At 40.8% G+C, this 17,206-nt stretch overlaps 1 protein-coding gene across 1 annotated transcript in view; it reads right to left on the reverse strand.

Annotated features, from left to right (window-relative positions):
• Positions 1-12,002: 12,002 nt before the first annotated feature.
• COPB2 (coat protein complex I subunit beta 2) overlaps positions 12,003-17,206 on the reverse strand; it is a 28,269-nt gene continuing 23,065 nt past the window's right edge. Inside the window, exons 21-22 of the mRNA XM_089681528.1 lie at positions 13,919-14,053; positions 12,003-12,300 (exon numbers count right to left, since the gene is read on the reverse strand). Of these exons, the coding sequence (XP_089537654.1) occupies positions 12,208-12,300; positions 13,919-14,053 (228 nt within the window). The 3' untranslated portion in view covers positions 12,003-12,207. The remainder of the gene's footprint in view (positions 12,301-13,918; positions 14,054-17,206) is intronic.

The raw sequence follows: 17,206 nt of genomic DNA on the forward strand, positions 1-17,206 counted from the left end.
GACTCCTCTATAGGAGGCTGAATATGTACCTATTCGGTCAATTAAAATTAGCACTGAATACCCATATTACATTGTCTATTATCACATTTCTGATGCATTATTAGCTTAGTCTGAATGTATTGTGGATTTTAGATAATAATCAAATTGCTTTTCTCACTATAACCCCACTACTAACACATTAGTCTGGAGCAGCTGCAATGTTTCTGTGATAATTCTCAATTACCCTCTGCTGTTTTAAAGATAATTCTGATGGTTCAGGGTTGATTTAGTTTTAGCTAAGTTTAAAAAGGGGGGGGGGGGGGGTAAAGGTGAAAATCTGCTGTATTCAAAAGCAGATCACCCTTTTCCCAGCCCCTTTTGTTTTTAATCCAACATACTGGGAGGTGGGTTCTGCAAATTTCAGATACTAACTCACCCACCCAGCAGATCCGGCGTTGGCTCAATTATATCCTCTAATCTTCTGCCCCCGATCGCTCTGACACCGCCGTATTTCTGATGTCATGAAGATGATGCGCCGCTAGGTTTCCTCACCCACCTCTTTGCTAAACACTATGGGGTTGATTTACTACAACTGGAGAGTGCAAAATCTAGTGCAGCTGTGCATGGTAGCTAATCGGCCTCTAAATTCAGCTTATTCAATTAAGCTTTGAAAAAAAATCCTGGAAGCTGAATGGTTTCTATCTAGAGCTGCAACAGATTTTGCACTCTAGTTTTAGTAAATCAACCCTTATGTCTCCCAGGAGGCACAGCAAGCACTATGCATGTCATTTGCCTAGGCGAGTTATGTGCACGGGGTGTGGATGTTTCGCTTCAAAAAAAAAAGTGCTATTCTTATACAAAATGGGAGGAGGGAACTTTAGTAGGAGGGTGAAGTTCCACTTTTTAACCCTTTCACTGCCAGGTCCATATGTTGTACGGACCTGTCAGCAGGTTTCCCCCCCACAATCCAGTGGCTGCAGCCGAGATTTGTCTAAAACTGACACACCTGTCAAGTGAGAGCAGTCGGGCGGCTGCACTGCCACCTGATTGCTTCCACACACCCCCAGTACTAGTACCCCATATCATGTATTCTGGGCTCTGCTTGCCCATCTGCAGGCCCGGGGCCAACATGGCAGGTACTGGTGGGTGGAGGGGAGTGAGTAGAGTGTGACATCGACGTGTATGATGTTACTTCTGGGTCATTTGTCACTTTCCCGGCTACCACAGCTGAGAAGCAATGCATTGCAATACATTGAGTGGAGTCCATTAAAGAGAACCTTTAATCAAATAGGGGACACAAGTTACACCCAAGCACATAAAATCCCCCCCCATAAACGCACATGCATGTGTCGGGAGTGCTGAAATTGAGAATATAAGCTAGTCCCATGCAATAATTCATATAATTAATCTTCTAGGCATTCTCTTTAACTACTTACTCAACATGTACATCCTCTATAGACCAGAACAATTTACAGTTCTGCTATGGACCGGTTTATTTGGCATTAACTATTACTGCTAACAAAGTGATACAAATATTTTCTTTTTTTAAAGGACCTCCATTTCATGATGTTGGCTTGCAGAAATTATTTTTTTAATGCAATCCTTAGACAAAAAAAAAAACTTTTGATCAGTATTGGTTTAAAAAGTGCTACTGTAGATAAAGTGTAACACTTTAATTTGTGCTGTTTTAAAATTATGACTCTGGTACAAAGTAAAAGGTATTTGCAGATAAGATTTGTTTTTTCGTTTTCCAATTTTGTGATTTTTTAAAGGTGAAATTGAAAAAAATGAAACAAAAAAAAGTTTGGATATTATTTTTTTCTGTATTTTACTAGAGGAAGGGGAAGGTGTTAATTAGAGCTGATTAGGTTAATAAGTGGTTACAAATACTTCAAGTTAAAAAAAAATTACTTATCAAAGGGATGAGCTTTGATCTGCAGATGCTGTCAGTCAAAGCAACCTGACAGCATCTGCAGATCAAAGCTCATACCTTTGATATGCAGGTATGAAACCGAGTAGATACAAATGTAACAATGTTATGTTGTACAGTGGGGCAAAAAAGTATTTAGTCAGCCACCAATTGTGCAAGTTCTCCCACTTAAAAAGATGAGAGAGGCCTGTAATTGGCATCATAGGTGGACCTCAACTATGAGAGACAAAATGAGAAAACAAATCCAGGCAATCACATTGGCTGATTTGGAAAGAATTTATTTTCAAAATATGGTGGAAAATAAGTATTTGATCAATATCAAAAGTTCATCTCAATACTTTGTTTTACAGTAGTGTTCAAAATAATAGCAGTCAGACATCACTAACCTGATCAATCGCTGTTTTTGGTAGAAATGATATTTCTACATGGCACATAATTTACTAGCAGGTGTAGTAGAGTAATAGAAATCCAACAGACCCAACAGTCATGACACGCATGCTGCAGATTCTGTGTAATTGAATCAGTAATTGAAAGGGGCATGTTCAAAATAATAGCAGTGTGGAGTTCTCTTAGTGAGGTCATTCATTCTTTAAAAAACAGGTGGCAATTATTGCCCTTATTTAAGGAAGGAAGGCAGCAAATGTTGTACATGCTGGTTACAGTGCATTTCTCTCTGAAATTCTGAGGAAAATGGGTCGTTCCAGACATTGTTCAGAAGAACAGCGTACCTTGATTAAAAAGTTGATTGGAGAGGGGAAAACATATAAAAAAGTGCAGAAAATGATAGGCTGCTCAGCTAAAATGATCACAAATGCTTTAAAATGGCAACCAAAACCTGAAAGACGTGGAAGAAAGCAAAAAACTACCATTCGAATAGATAGAATAGCCAAAATGGCAAGGACCAACAATCAGCTCCAGGAAGAAGGTCTAAAGTGACCTGTGAGTACTGTTACAATTAGAAGACGCCTATGTGAAGCCAAGCTATCTGCAAGAAGCCCCCGCAAAGTCCCACTGTTGAAAAAAAAAGACGTGCTGAAGAGGTTACAATTTGCCAAAGAACACATTGACTGGCCTAAAGAGAAATGGCGCAACATTTTGTGGACTGATGAAAGTAAGTTTGTTCTTTTTGGGTCTAGTGGCCGGAGACAGTTTGTCAGACGACCCCCAAACACTGAATTCAAGCCACAGTACACTGTGAAGACAGTGAAGCATGGTTGCACAAGCATCATGATATGGGGATGTTTCTCATACTACGGTGTTGGGCCTATTTATCGTATACCAGGGATCATGGATCAGTTTAAATACATTAGAATACTTGAAGAGGTCATGCTGCCTTATGCTGAAGAGGAAATGCCCTTGAAATGGGTGTTCCAACAAGACAACGACCCCAAACACACCAGTAAACGTGCAACATCTTGGTTCCGGACCAACAAGATTGACGTTATGGAGTGGCCAGCCCAATCCCCGGATCTTAATCCAATAGAAAACTTGTGGGGTGACATCCAAAATGCAGTTTCTGAGGTAAAACCAAGAAATAGAGAAGAACTGTGGAATGTAGTCCAATCATCCTGGGCTGGAATACCTGTTCACAGGTGCCAGAAGTTGGTTGACTCCATGCAACACAGATGTACAGCAGTTCTCAGAAACAGTGCTTATACAACGAAATATTAATGAAGTGATTCAAAGGAAAGCAAAATCTTCAAACATTTTTCACTTTATATTGTGAATGTTTGAGTTTGTAAAGAAGAATACAAACACTGCTATTTTTTTGAACAGTCTAATATTCACTTTTCCTCAATTTTTTTTAGAGGAACAACACAAATTTGATATATTTTTCTTCATGTTTTGATTTGGAATAGAATGTGTAGTGTTCCCAATGCATTTGTGTGTATGGAAATAAAAGCTATTAGAAGGATTTTGAGCTTTATTCACTTTTTTCAACACACTGCTATTATTTTGAACACAACTGTATATCCTTTGTTGGCAATGACAGAGGTCAACCGTTTCCTGTAAGTCTTCACAAGGTTGGCACACACTGTTGCTGGTATGTTGGCCCATTCCTCCATGCAGATCTCCTCTAGAGCAGTGATGTTTTGGGGCTGTCGCTGGGCAACACGGACTTTCAACTCCCTCCAAAGGTTTTCTATGGGGTTGAGATCTGGAGACTGGCTAGGCCACTCCAGGACCTTGAAATGCTTCTTAAGAAGCCACTCCTTCATTGCCCGGGCAGTAAGTTTGGGATCATTGTCATGTTGGAAGACCCAGCCACGTTTCATCTTCAATGCCCTTGCTGATGGAAGGTGGTTTGCACTCAAAATCTCACGATACATGGCCCCATTCATTCTGTCCTGTACATGGATCAGTCATCCTGGTCCCTTTGCGGAGAAACAGCCCCAAAGCATGATGTTGCCACCCCCATGCTTCACAGTAGGTATGGTGTTCTTTGGATGCAACTCAGCATTCTCTCTCCTCCAAACACGAGTTGTGTTTCTACCAAACAGTTCTATTTTGGTTTCATCTGACCATATGACATTCTCCCAATCCTCTTCTGGATCATCCAAATGCTCTCTAGCAAACTTCAGACGGGCCCGGACATGTACTGGGTTAAGCAGGGGGACACGTCTGGCACTGCAGGATCTGAGTCCCTGGCGGCGTAGTGTGTTACTGATGGTAGGCTTTGTTACGTTGGTCCCAGCTCTCTGCAGGTCATTCACTAGGTCCCCCCGTGTGGTCCTGGGATTTTTGCTCACCGTTCTTGTGATCATTTTGACCCCACGGGGTGAGATCTTGCGTGGAGCCCCAGATCGAGGGAGATTATCAGTGGCCTTTTATGTCTTCCATTTTCTAATTATTGCTCCCACAGTTGATTTGTTCACACCAAGCTGCTTGCCTATTGCAGATTCAGTCTTCCCAGCCTGGTGCAGGTCTACAATTTTGTTTCTGGTGTCCTTCGACAGCTCTTTGGACTTCACCATAGTGGAGTTTGGAGTGTGACGGTTTGAGGTTGTGGACAGGTGTCTTTTTTTTTTTCTTTTTTTTTCCTCATCCCCCCTCCTCCCCCTCTGCAGACTCTAGCCCATTTTAATCTCTTGAGGCTTGTTGATTTTTTGCTAATATCCTAGTTCATATTTTCCTATATTTCTCTTTCAATCCTGCTCTTTCCCACTTTTCCCATCTCCTAAAATAAACTCTCATCCTATCTTCCTGCATATGGTATGATCTTTCCATTCTACCTATCTGGTTTACTCTATTGATCCAGTCTTCCTCCTTCGGTACCTCAGCTTTCCGCCAAAACTTGGGTATCAACCCTTTCGCCGCATTCAAGAAGTACCAAATACCTGAATCTTTATATTTATTTACAGATGTCTCCACATTGTGTAGGAGGCACGTCGTTGGGTCTAACCCTATGTCAATTTCAGTTATTTCTTTAAGCAATTTGACTATTGTCTTCCAAAAAACCTGGATTTTCGGACATTCCCACCATATGTGAAACATCGTGCCCATCTCTCCGCATCCTCTCCAACACATATTTAAGTTTTCCCCATTCATCTTGTGCTCTACACTCGGTGTAATGTGCCATCGTGTGACACACTTATAATTAACCTCAACCTCTCTCATACTAACATTATTGTGTATCAATCTAAACATCTTTCTCTGTCTATCTTCATCAAAGCCAACTCCCATATCCCTTTCCCATTTTGTGATAAAAATTCACTTTGTGTTTGTGTCTAACTCTGTGAGTATTCTATACACTTTTGAAATACCGTGCTTCCCATCCCTTCGTGTCTCTAACAACCTTTCAAACATATTCCACTCCTGTTTTATTCTCAGGGGTTTCGGTAGATTTCCAATAAAACATTTCAATTGATGATATTTCCACTCGTCTATTCTAATAAAAATATCTCCCTTCTTCTCTATTAAATCTTTAAGTGGTCTCAATTCCCCCTCCACCAAAACATCTCTCAGTTGGGTGTCCTCCTTTCTAAACCACCTCCCTGATATCTTATTCTTTCCCGGGGGAAAGTACTCAATATTTGTGAGAGGCATTAATATAGAATTAAATTCCCATTTCATATTTTTGTGTAAATTGTCCCATACCCTAAAAACATTTAAAGTGTAGGTACTTGTGCTTTCTTTAATTCCCCTGCACTGTGGTGGAACCCATATCATCTGACTCAATCTAATGCCACGAAGATCATTTTCAATTGTTACCCAACTTTTCCCCTTATGGTTAAATGTCCAGTCATATATTCTTGCTAAAACCACTGCTTTATAGTATCTCTTGACATCTGGAAGACCCAATCCCCCTTTCTCTTTAGTCCTACTCAATGTTTTGTATGCTATTCTAGGTTTTTTATTCTTCCATATGTATCTTGTTAACATTTTTTTCATTATCTTAAAGAAGGCTTCTGGAATTTTAATTGGTACCATTTGAAATCTATACAGTATTTTAGGCATAATTACCATTTTGACTAGGTTTATACGTCCTATCCAAGATGGATTTCCTCCTTCTAGTCTTTTTAAGTCTTCCCTGATCTCATTTATCAAAGAGATATAGTTTAATCTATACAATTGCTTAGATGAGGCAGTAAGTTTTATTCCTAGGTATTTTATCTCTTTTTCTCTCTATATAAAGGGGAATTCTTTTTGTAGTTTTTCTTTTTCATTCTTTGGTATATTAATATTCAGGATCTCTGTTTTCGTTGGATTAATTTTTAAATTTGATAGTTCACCGTACTCCTTCAGAATCTTCATTATATTTGGGAGAGTAATTCGGGGATTCCCCACATAGAACAATAAGTCGTCTGCAAAGGCCGCTACTCTATGTTCTATGGATTCTATCTGAATTCCTTTTACCGATCCACTATTTCTTATTATTGACAACAGAGGTTCGAGTGATAATACATATAACAGAGGGGACAGTGGGCAGCCTTGTCTTGTACCATTAGACATTCCAATGGGTTCTGATCTCTCCCCATTTACCGTGATGATTGCAGTAGGCTCTCTATATAATTTACTTATCCATTCTCGCATTCTATCCCCTATCCCCAGCACTTTTAAGTTGTCCATCATAAAGCCCCAGTCCACTCTATCAAATGCCTTCTCTGCATCAATTGACAAGAGCACCACTGGGGCTTTCCCTTTTCTACTTTTCTGAATAAGCATCAGGGTTCTCAAGCCGTTATCTCTACCTTCTCTCCCCGGTACAAAGCCCACCTGGTCTCCATGGATCCATTCGGGCATCAGATCCCTCAACCTGTTTGCTAACACCTTTGCATACAGTTTAGTGTCAGTGTTCAATAATGAGATAGGTCTATAGCTGGAGCACTGAGATGGATCCTTTCCCTCCTTGTGAATAAGTACCACATGGGCCTGTAGGGATTCTCTCCTCACTTCCATCTCACCTCCCAGAGCATTCATATATTTCTCCAGCATGGGTAACAGTACTTCACTAAATTTCTTATAGTACTTAACTGTATAGCCATCCGGGCCTGGGCTTTTTCCTCCCCCTGTGCTTTTTAATGCTATTTTGATTTCTTCCTGGGAAATTTCTGCGTCTAGGGAGTTCAGCTGTGCTTCACTTAGTTTTGGTAATCCCGCATTTTTTAAGTATGTCATCTTTTTTTCATTAATTCCCTCTTGAGCTTCTTTTAGGGGGCCTTGGGGACTAATATTATATAACTTTTTGTAATACTCCGTAAACACTTTAATAATCTCTTTATTTGAATGGACCAACTGCTCCTTTGAACTTTTTATCTTTTCTATATAGTTCCTATTTTTCTTTTTATTCAAAGCTCTCATTAGATATCTTCCTGGTCTGTCTCCCCATCTATATCTCTCGTTCAAAACCCTGTTGTATACTCTTCTCTTCTCCTCATCCATCAACCTCTCTAGCTCATCTTTTTTATCCAATAACTTCTGTCTCGTATCTTTTGTTATTTTCTTCTTATGGATCTGCTCCAAGTCCAATATTTCTTTTAATAGCCCACTGACCCTCTCTCTTCTTTCCTTTTTCTTCCTTGCTCCTGTCGCAATCAAGATTCCTCTTATGAATACCTTATGGCTTTCCCAGACTGTAGCTATCGATACTTCCTCTGTTTCGTTCTCTTTAAAGTATACCTTAATCTCTTTCTCGATTTTCTGAACTACATCCTCATCCAGAAGAAGAACCTCATTTAATCTCCACCCCAATCCTCCAGTCCACCTTCTTCCCCATCCCATTTTCATTACAACCGGAGCATGATCCGAGAACGTCCTTGTCTCTATGTCAATTTTAACCAGATGATCTATAAGTTGATGGTCTATTAAGATGTAATCTAATCTCGAGTATATCTCGTGTGCATTAGAGAAGAAAGTATAGTCTCTGTCTTTCATATGTGTTATTCTCCAGGTGTCCACTAGTTGATATTCATGCATCACTTTTTTCAAAGCTCTCAGAGATCTACTCCCCTCTCTTTGCACAGAAGAGGTATTATCCTTTTGTGGGTCCATACAGAAATTTAGGTCCCCAGCTACTATCAAACGCCCTTTTTTAAATTCCATTAATTTTTTCAACAGACCCTTCATATACATCTCCGGGTTTTTATTAGGGCAGTATATATTGGCTAAAGTACACTCAATCCCCTGAAGTCTACCTTTTAAGAATAAAAACCTCCCCTCCGGGTCGGTTCTATCCTCCAGCTCAAATCTCATATTCTTTGCCAGACCTATTGCAACCCCTTTTGCTCTTTTAATTGGAGAATCTGCATAGTACCATATTGGGTAGTGTTTGGATTTCAATTTCACGTTTGCCTCTATCTCAAAATGCGTCTCCTGTAAAAATACCACTGACGTCGCCCTATGGTGTAACTCATTAAACAGCCTAAATCTCTTCCCTAGACAACTCAGCCCGTTCACATTATAAGTTATAAACTGTATTTCTTCCATCATTCCCAATTAACTCCATCTCTCTTCCAGATTGCCTCTTCCTCTTTATCCCTTCTGTCCTGCAGAGTATTGACCGAATACCTCCTCCCCTCCCTCCCACCCAAATCAAATCCCCTCCCCCCTCCCTCCCAGGCCACCCCCCCCACCCCACCCCTTTTTAGGCCTTCTACCTGCCTATCAATCATTTGTGGTGAAGATACCACCTTTGATTTTTTATTTAAACCTTGGGGTTGAACTCCTCCCATGTACGACTTACCCACCCTCCAACCACCACAGATTCCCTCGCTTTCTTTAAATCTTTTAACCTTAACGGTACAATTTGGGGAGAAAGTTAGGGGATAAGAGGAAAAAAAAAAAAAAAAAAAACTCATTCTATCCCAACTAACTCCTCACTACCTCCCCCCTACCTACTTCCTGCCATACTTCTTTTCCCCCAATGCCTATTTCAGTCTCTGTTTCCCACCCACTAATCCTCATTCTCTGCAATTCCAGTCTGTCACAGAAGTCTCTTAAGTCCTCGGGAAATCTCATGTATGCTGTAACACCGTTCTTCCATCCGATCAGACACTCTGGGTTACCCCATCTATAATGGACATTTCTTGATCTCATCTGCTCTAGTAGGGGCCTCAAGGCTCTTCTTCTCCACAAAGTCTCGTACGATAGGTCCGCAAAAATCTGGATATTTATATCTCCATAGTTAATAGAAGTTCTTCCTTTAGTCCTTCTCCAAATCTCTTGCTTATCTCCATAATTTTGCAGCTGAACAATCACATCTCTTGATTTTTCCTTCCCGTTACCTTGTTGGGGCTTTCCTGATCTAAAGACTCCATCCAGTTTAATTACCTCTGTTTCAGGTCTATCCATAATAGAGTTTACCATTTTACAGACTTTTTCTTGCAGTTCTCCCCCTTTCAGGATATCTGGGATTCCTCTTATCCTCAAGTTGCTTCTCCTAGACCTGTTCTCCTGTACTTCTATTTTATACTGCAGTTGTTTCTGCATATTCCTCATCAAAGTGGACCTTTTTTCTAAGTCTGAAATGAAATGGGTATGTTTGTTGATATTTCCCTCTATTTCTTCCGTTCTCTTTAGCAGATGCCCTAGATCCTGACGTATATTTGTCATTTCTTGCTTAATAGTTTTTTCCAAGTCCTTAAACATTACAGTCATCTCTCTTTTGTTCGGCACTTGCAAATCTTTTTCAAGATCTTTCCTCGCTAAATTTTCTGTCCACTGTTGGCTACTACTATCCAGGCCTATTGACAATCTAGGGCTATTCTCCAAGGTAGTTTCCATTTCCCCCTTTTCATTTCCACTATAGGCCCTTTCTGGAGTCGCATTACCCTGGGAAGTAAATTTTTTAATTTAGCCCGTCTGGGACCCTTTAAGCCCACTTCCTTTAGCGCTTTTATTCTTCATATCTTCTGCACTTAGTATAGCTCTTTAAACAGCAGGAAGCTTTAGGCAGTATATTGGGGTATTAATATTAAACAGTCTCTGTCACTTTAACACTTCATTTTCTTATTTCTTTTCCCAGGTCTCTTCTGTAGCCACTTAGTAATTTCTCGTTCCCTTTTCAATTCTATTTTCACTTTTCCAATCCCCTGGGAATCCCCCTTCTCTCTTTGTTGGTAGTTAGCAGTCCTTCCCACAGTTCATCACAGTTACACAATTAAATGTGGGATCATACATATGGACTCACCCTCCTTCACTTGTTCCCTCACCCAGTGAGTCGACTCAGATCTCCAGCCGTCCACTCACCACATTCCGCCAATGTCTCTGGGGGATTCCTGCAGGGTCTTCTGTAGGTATGTGTGCTCTGTCACCTTCCACTCCTGGGCTGCTGATTTTATAGATTTAAAACCGGCATCTCTGTTCTCCTGTCAGGGAGCCGGCATTTGTCAGGGAACTGTCCGGCGCCTCTGCTTCCCAGTGCTCCTTTGCGGCTAACCAGCGTGGTCACTCCGCTCTGCTCCGTCTCCCCGGCAACCCGACAGCTGATCCCAGGTCTCCGCGATACAGACACCTCCCGGAGCTCCGCATCCACACTCGCCGTCTTCTCCCCTCAGCACGCCGGCACCCTCTCCCCCTGGGGACCTCCTCACTCAGGTAGGGCTTCGGGCATTAAAGTGCTCTCGTGGTGGTGGTCTCCTCGTGGGTTATCGGAGAGCACTCACATCGTGCTCTCCGACGCCGCCATGTTTAGGCTCCTCCCCAAAAACCACCATGAGCCTCTGTGGACAGGTGTCTTTTATACTGATAACAAGTTCAAACAGGTGCCATTGATACAGGTAATGAGTGCAGGACAGAGGAGCCTCTTAAAAAAGAAGGTACAGGTCTGCGAGAGCCAGAAATCTTGCTAGTTTGTAGGTGACCAAATACTTATTTTCCACCATAATTTGCAAATAAATTCTTTCCAAATCAGCCAATGTGATTGTCTGGATTTTTTTCTCATTTAGTCTCTCATAGTTGAGGTCTACCTATGATGCCAATTACAGGCCTCTCTCATCTTTTTAAGTGGGAGAACTTGCACAATTGGTGGCTGACTAAATACTTTTTTGCCCCACTGTATCTCTCTATTTTATGCCTGAACTATTACTAAACAGTGTCAGACACGAGTCCCAGCTTTAAAGCCTGGTTCACATTGATGCAGGTTTGTGCAGGCACAGGTCTCAAATACAGCCATTGCATGGGAAAAAGCCTAAGCAGTCAATGTAATAAAATCATGACAGAATGCAGGAAGTGTGAGGCAGGGACAATACAACAGGGCAGAAGGACAGCATGTGCTACACATACCCTGTGTACTTTGACAAAGTTATTTGGGGCATGTGTAGCCAGTGTTCCCATCTTGCTAAATGTGATCCTATTCCACATCACCTCATTCAATGTGCCATGCTATATTTTCCCTATCCTATGTGGCCTCATTCAGCATCACTAACATACTACAGGTTGTAGACACTAGTGACGCGTATGTTCCCTAAATGACACCAGTATGTGCTTGATATTTTACCTAGGCTTTGGGTGCCCTTCTTACATTTAGCACCTATGCGTACCCTGAAATAATGTAGCTGGTAAGTGGCCCATTGTCCACATTATACATATCTACTGCGTGTACAGTATAAAAATCTATATATTGTTTAGCATAAGAATACTTGAATGCAGAGGAGAGAAGTTAGCAATAACCTTTATTTAGTTAATGCACAATAATCAAAATGTTTCATTTCAGACAAAAACAGAAAACCTGGGAGAACGAACAAGGGGAAAATATACAAAGGCCTACTCTGCACAAGAAAAGGCCAGACCTTGAAGCTCTAGTGTGCAGGATGGCCAACTGGTTTGGTCACTTAAATTAAAATCCCAAATATGACATGTTAATCAGAGAGCTCGTCATCTAAGTTTATGTCTGTTGTATCAATATCGTCTAATTCCATGTTGTCCAAATCCTCTTCCAGGTCAAGGAAAGCCTACAAACAAGGAAATGAAATAGATTTGAAGTAAAGGAATGCATAGATTCAATGCAGACTCAGATTAGTGAGCTCTGTAACAAAGTGCGCCTATATGGCATACCATCATGTACATAATGATCCTCCAAGCATTTCAAATTGTGAAAGATTCTCACATGGTATCATCCTGGGCAATTACTTGAGAGAACGTCCCTCTCACCTGAACCACTGTAAACATGCCTACCTCCTGCCGTTTGGAGGGAAATTTATAAGTATTTAAATCCCTGTCAGGGTTTTCATTTTCATTTTTTTGCCATCAGTGTCCCATTTGAAAGATGTCCTTTCACTTCCTGTTCTAAAGACACGAGGGAGGTGAGAAGAAATCCATCTCAGACAGATATCACTAGAAGAAGTGTCTCCATTAGATAATTTCCCCTTATTTCTGTTATAGTGACAGCTGTACATTTTCTAATCATTTCCCTCACTTTTAGTCCTGGCAATCGTCACCAGGACAAATAGGGAAAATCTTCCTAATAGGGACACTGGCAGTAGTAATAACCTGACGGAGTCTAACCAGTATATCCAAAAAAATACTTTGGCTTTAGACACACTAATTACTTACCTGTCTGTCAGTTATGTCCTACAGGTAGGTGGATCCAACTGATGTAGTTATCTTGATAGTTTGCCAGAAATGTTCATATATGATATGGAGCTATCACTTTGTTCTACTATTTTTCTATGATACCCGATAGACTAGTGCGGTTACAACATTCTGAATCTACCTCTAGCAGTCAAAAAATCTCAGAATCGTGAGCAGGTTGTCATTAATACATAACAAAAGTGTAATCACACAGGTTTCTTTATGATGACATGTAACCCTTATATAACGCACTGTGATAAACAACATTCAAACATTCATTTCACCAAATACCAACTTCCAGTGGAAGTAAGCGTGAGGCAATTCTTTCATTTTGAAAACTCTTTCACACAGAGTGGTGTCCTCTCCATTCAGCAGGGAACCCCTAGCATATCCCCTGCTGAACTGGAGGCATATGGGAAGGATTTTTTTTTTGTCATCTGTGTCCAGTCAGCTTGTGGCTGGCAGACCTGTGATGTCTCTGGCCGGATATAAAAAGGACTTCACTGTCCATGTACATCAGGCAACATCTGATCTGTCACGTTTAGCTCCCGAAAAACAAAAAGGACACAGTTATTTTCCGTTTTTTTTTTTTTAAACGCACCTGCGCAGACTCAGAGGTAGTGGGGTGTAAACAAGTCCATTTAAATCTGCCTGTCCATAGGACTGCGTGAAGAATCCCATCAGGGTCGCCTGAAACACTGACAGGCGGACCTGATTGGTAACCCTGTATAAAAGGGGCCTTTATGCCCAGGGCTTTTAATTTATACAAAAAAAGTGGGTAATTTTTTTATTTTTTTTTGTAATTTCAAAGATGGGGGGCTTTATCACCTTGTTAAAGCACTGAGTTTGCTTTGTGGCAGTCCTGTTATAATTCAGTTGACTAGATCAACAACCTGCCAAAAGGACTGTAAGAGAGTTCCGCAGACATCTGCCACATTAAACAAGTTGTCAGATTGTTTTTTTTTTATATGAACTATACTCATCTATATGTAAAGTCACCTTCTCTTCTGTGATCGTGGCTGTTGGCATCACTGGGACTGAAGTGGGAACTGGAGCTGGAACTGGAGCAGAAGAGGGTACTATGGATTCAGGTGCTGCAGGGGGAGGTGTTACTTCTCTCTCGGTTTCCTCTTCCTGTAACGAATTAATAGTGCAAATGTTCAATGTTAGACTGCAAGCTACCAGACAAATATTAAAACCCTGAGCCAGCACTTGCCTGATTATCAAACCTATATTTTCATGATTCCCTTAGCCATAGTGCCAACAGAAAAAACAAATAAACAGCAATTATGTATTGAAAAAGAGAATGCTGCTGCGCTTACGAAAGAAAGCAAAAATGTCAAATACACATATTAAGCAGCAGTCCTAATTGTGAACTCATACACACAAAATTTTAAATAAATACCATATAGACCGCGCTTGGGCCGTGCAAACAAACTTTGTGACAATAAGTAAATGATTTGTGTTATACAATAAACATTTGTTATACTGGTATTGGTACTCAGACCCAGTATGTAAAAGTGCAAAGGTGCTAAATTCTTGATTGTGAACTCCACATTAAAGGACAAGTGCTTCACTGTGCTCAGACTGGTGCCCCACATGGATTTGCACTCACCGTCACCCCATGACCACCTATCTCTAGGATGGTCATATATGCTTTTTGGACTATCCTAGTGTGCAAAGTGGTAATGGTAACTGATGTTCCTTCACAAGTGTTAAGCAACGTTGCTAATAGTAACCGGTGTAACCATTAGCAAACACATTTTCATTTATTTTTCCCCAAGGAGCTTACAAAGCATTGCACCACCGATCAGTGGTTCACAGGTGCAGTGTCAGGCTCCTGCAGACAAGTTCTACAACTGTCAGTTCATACCTCTTATGGTCTTTCATTTTGATAGCTGCAGAACTTGTGAATGAACTATGCAAGCACTCATGAGCACCCTCTCAGTTCATTGAGGACTACAAGCTGCCTGTTGCTGTGGCAGATGGGACTTTTAGTTTCCTCATTCACAGATTGCTGAAATTTTCAAAATGTGGCAGTGTGGGAAGAGGAACCCCCGCCCGCTGTCACAGGCAGGGGGGAGCGCTTACGGGTTAGGAAGGGGTTACTTGGAGCATATTGCACCCTAAATACGATTGTAGAGTGTAACATACTCCAAAGGTGAACTTATCCTTTAAAAATCATCCCTAGATTCTACAGTCAGATCACAATTCTGCTCTTTGATAAATATACTTAACCCCTAGACGCCGACGTAACACAAATACAATACGGCCTCACAGAACTGGGCTTTTTTCCATGGGGCAGCATATTTGCGTACCTGTCTTTGTGCTGCGCGCTCCCAGCACAAAGACCACGGTGTCACTGAGAGCACCGGGTCCCATTCTAATGATCGGGACCCGGGACTCCCGATTTCAGGTCACATGATTGCTGTGATAGCCTCTGATGGCTATCACAGTTATCAGTCACTGTACAGCCCGGCCCCCTTGTTTGTTTTCTCTCTATGAATGGAGGATAGAGATACATTGCATCTCTCTAACTCCTGGCATAGAGAGAAAAAAAAAAAAAGTTTGTAAAAATAAATATTAAAAAAATAAAATAAAAAATACCTAGATCAAGGTTTGAGCTAGTTCAGTGCCAGGGTTAGTGTTTGGGTCAAAATCAGGATTAAAAAATAAATAAATAAAAAAAATAAAAATTTGATGTCAGTTAGTGTCAATGTCAGTGTGTTTTAGGTAAAAAAAAAGACAAAAACAAAATATGCACTATTGTTTCTGGGCTGTACTACGGGTACAAAAAAAACAAATAACATACACATATATGGGATCGCTGCGATTGTCAAGAGAATTTAATTTTGGGTTGTTCTTTGGTGGTAGTAACAAGAAACACAGCTAAATAAAAAAACATGATTTATTATTTTGGGCCAGTTTTCCTTTGATACTAAAAAAAAACAAAAAAACAAAAAAAAAATCAGGAGCTATCCATTACCATTTACCACCAAATGAAAGCCCAATTTGTCCTGAAAAAAACAAGGTATAATCCACCTGGATGTACAAAGTAGTGATGATATGGACGGTTTTACTACACATGTCTACAATGCAAAGTTGTGCTTAGGCATTTAGATTTGTTTTACCCTTAGGCATGAAAGGGTTAAGAGACTAATTATGAAATGCATCCTGTAATAAATCAGGAAAATGTCTAAGCTAATGCTTTCAGATGTGCCAAATAAAATGTATGCCTGGGCAAAATAAAAATATATAATGAGTACACCTCCATTGGACCTTCAAGAAATAAACAAACCCGTTGCTGCCTTTTTTTCTAAAGACCTGTCCATACACACTGTGGGCAGGGAATGGCTCTTGAGATGTTGTTCTTGGAGTGTGCTTACATCAATAGAACTAAGCTCCCAGTAGCTGCCCCTGAAGGAATTTTACAAGCCTGGTGATGACATCACAGCTAGTAATGAAGTAAATAAAAAAAAAAACCAAGTTGGGCGTTCTAGAGAGCGAGATTTAGTTCGGGTATCACTTGGACATACATATTATGAAAGCGAAAGGAAGTTCAGTTTTCATATAATCACTGTTCCACTTGTTCCTCAGATATCTTGTTCCTGCTCTCTTTTGGACTCCTTGGTGTGGTAATCAACTGGCTGAATTCTCTATGGTGAATTACCTCATTCTCAACAGTGGTTCTCTGTGCTGTCAGTTGTCAGTTCTGCACATCCTGGACAGCAGCCTCAATTTTCCCCTGGCTTCTCTGAAACCTTATTCTTGCTGCAGTTTTGGGGGGAAAAGGTAGGGTCTTCAGGGTCTGGACTATGGCCCTAGATCTGTAAGCTCGCTGAGTTTAATTACAATCGAACACAGGATGCAGTGTCTGAAGCAGGCTGGCTCCCACTGCTGCAGGGTTCGGGCATGGATCCCATGATGTTCGAGAGTAACTTATATGAAAACTGCTAGTGAGCCCTGTAATAAGCAGTTGGATCTTGCTATAAGAGTCAGAGTAGTGAAGAAGGAAAAAAAAAAAAGAAAAGAAGAATGGTTTAGAAACTTCTCCTCAGAATAGGTCTGTCACCTAAGGGCACCAATTAAAGACTTGAATCCCACGAAGTGGGTGGGGTCATGTGAGCGCACATGGAGCGTTCTTAGCAACGTTTTTGCCATTGTTCAATCATATGAAGGTACTGTAGCTCGCATATAATCATGGTCTATGAATAGAAGTCATGTGTCCTGTACTTTAGTTATTTAGATTGCAAGCTCTCAAGAGCAGGGCTCTCCCAACCCTCTTGT

Source organism: Staurois parvus, unplaced genomic scaffold (genome assembly GCF_062004578.1).
Source record: "Staurois parvus isolate SC_StPar_1 unplaced genomic scaffold, SC_StPar_1.0 ptg000270l, whole genome shotgun sequence".
NCBI classification, from domain to species: Eukaryota; Metazoa; Chordata; class Amphibia; order Anura; family Ranidae; genus Staurois; species Staurois parvus.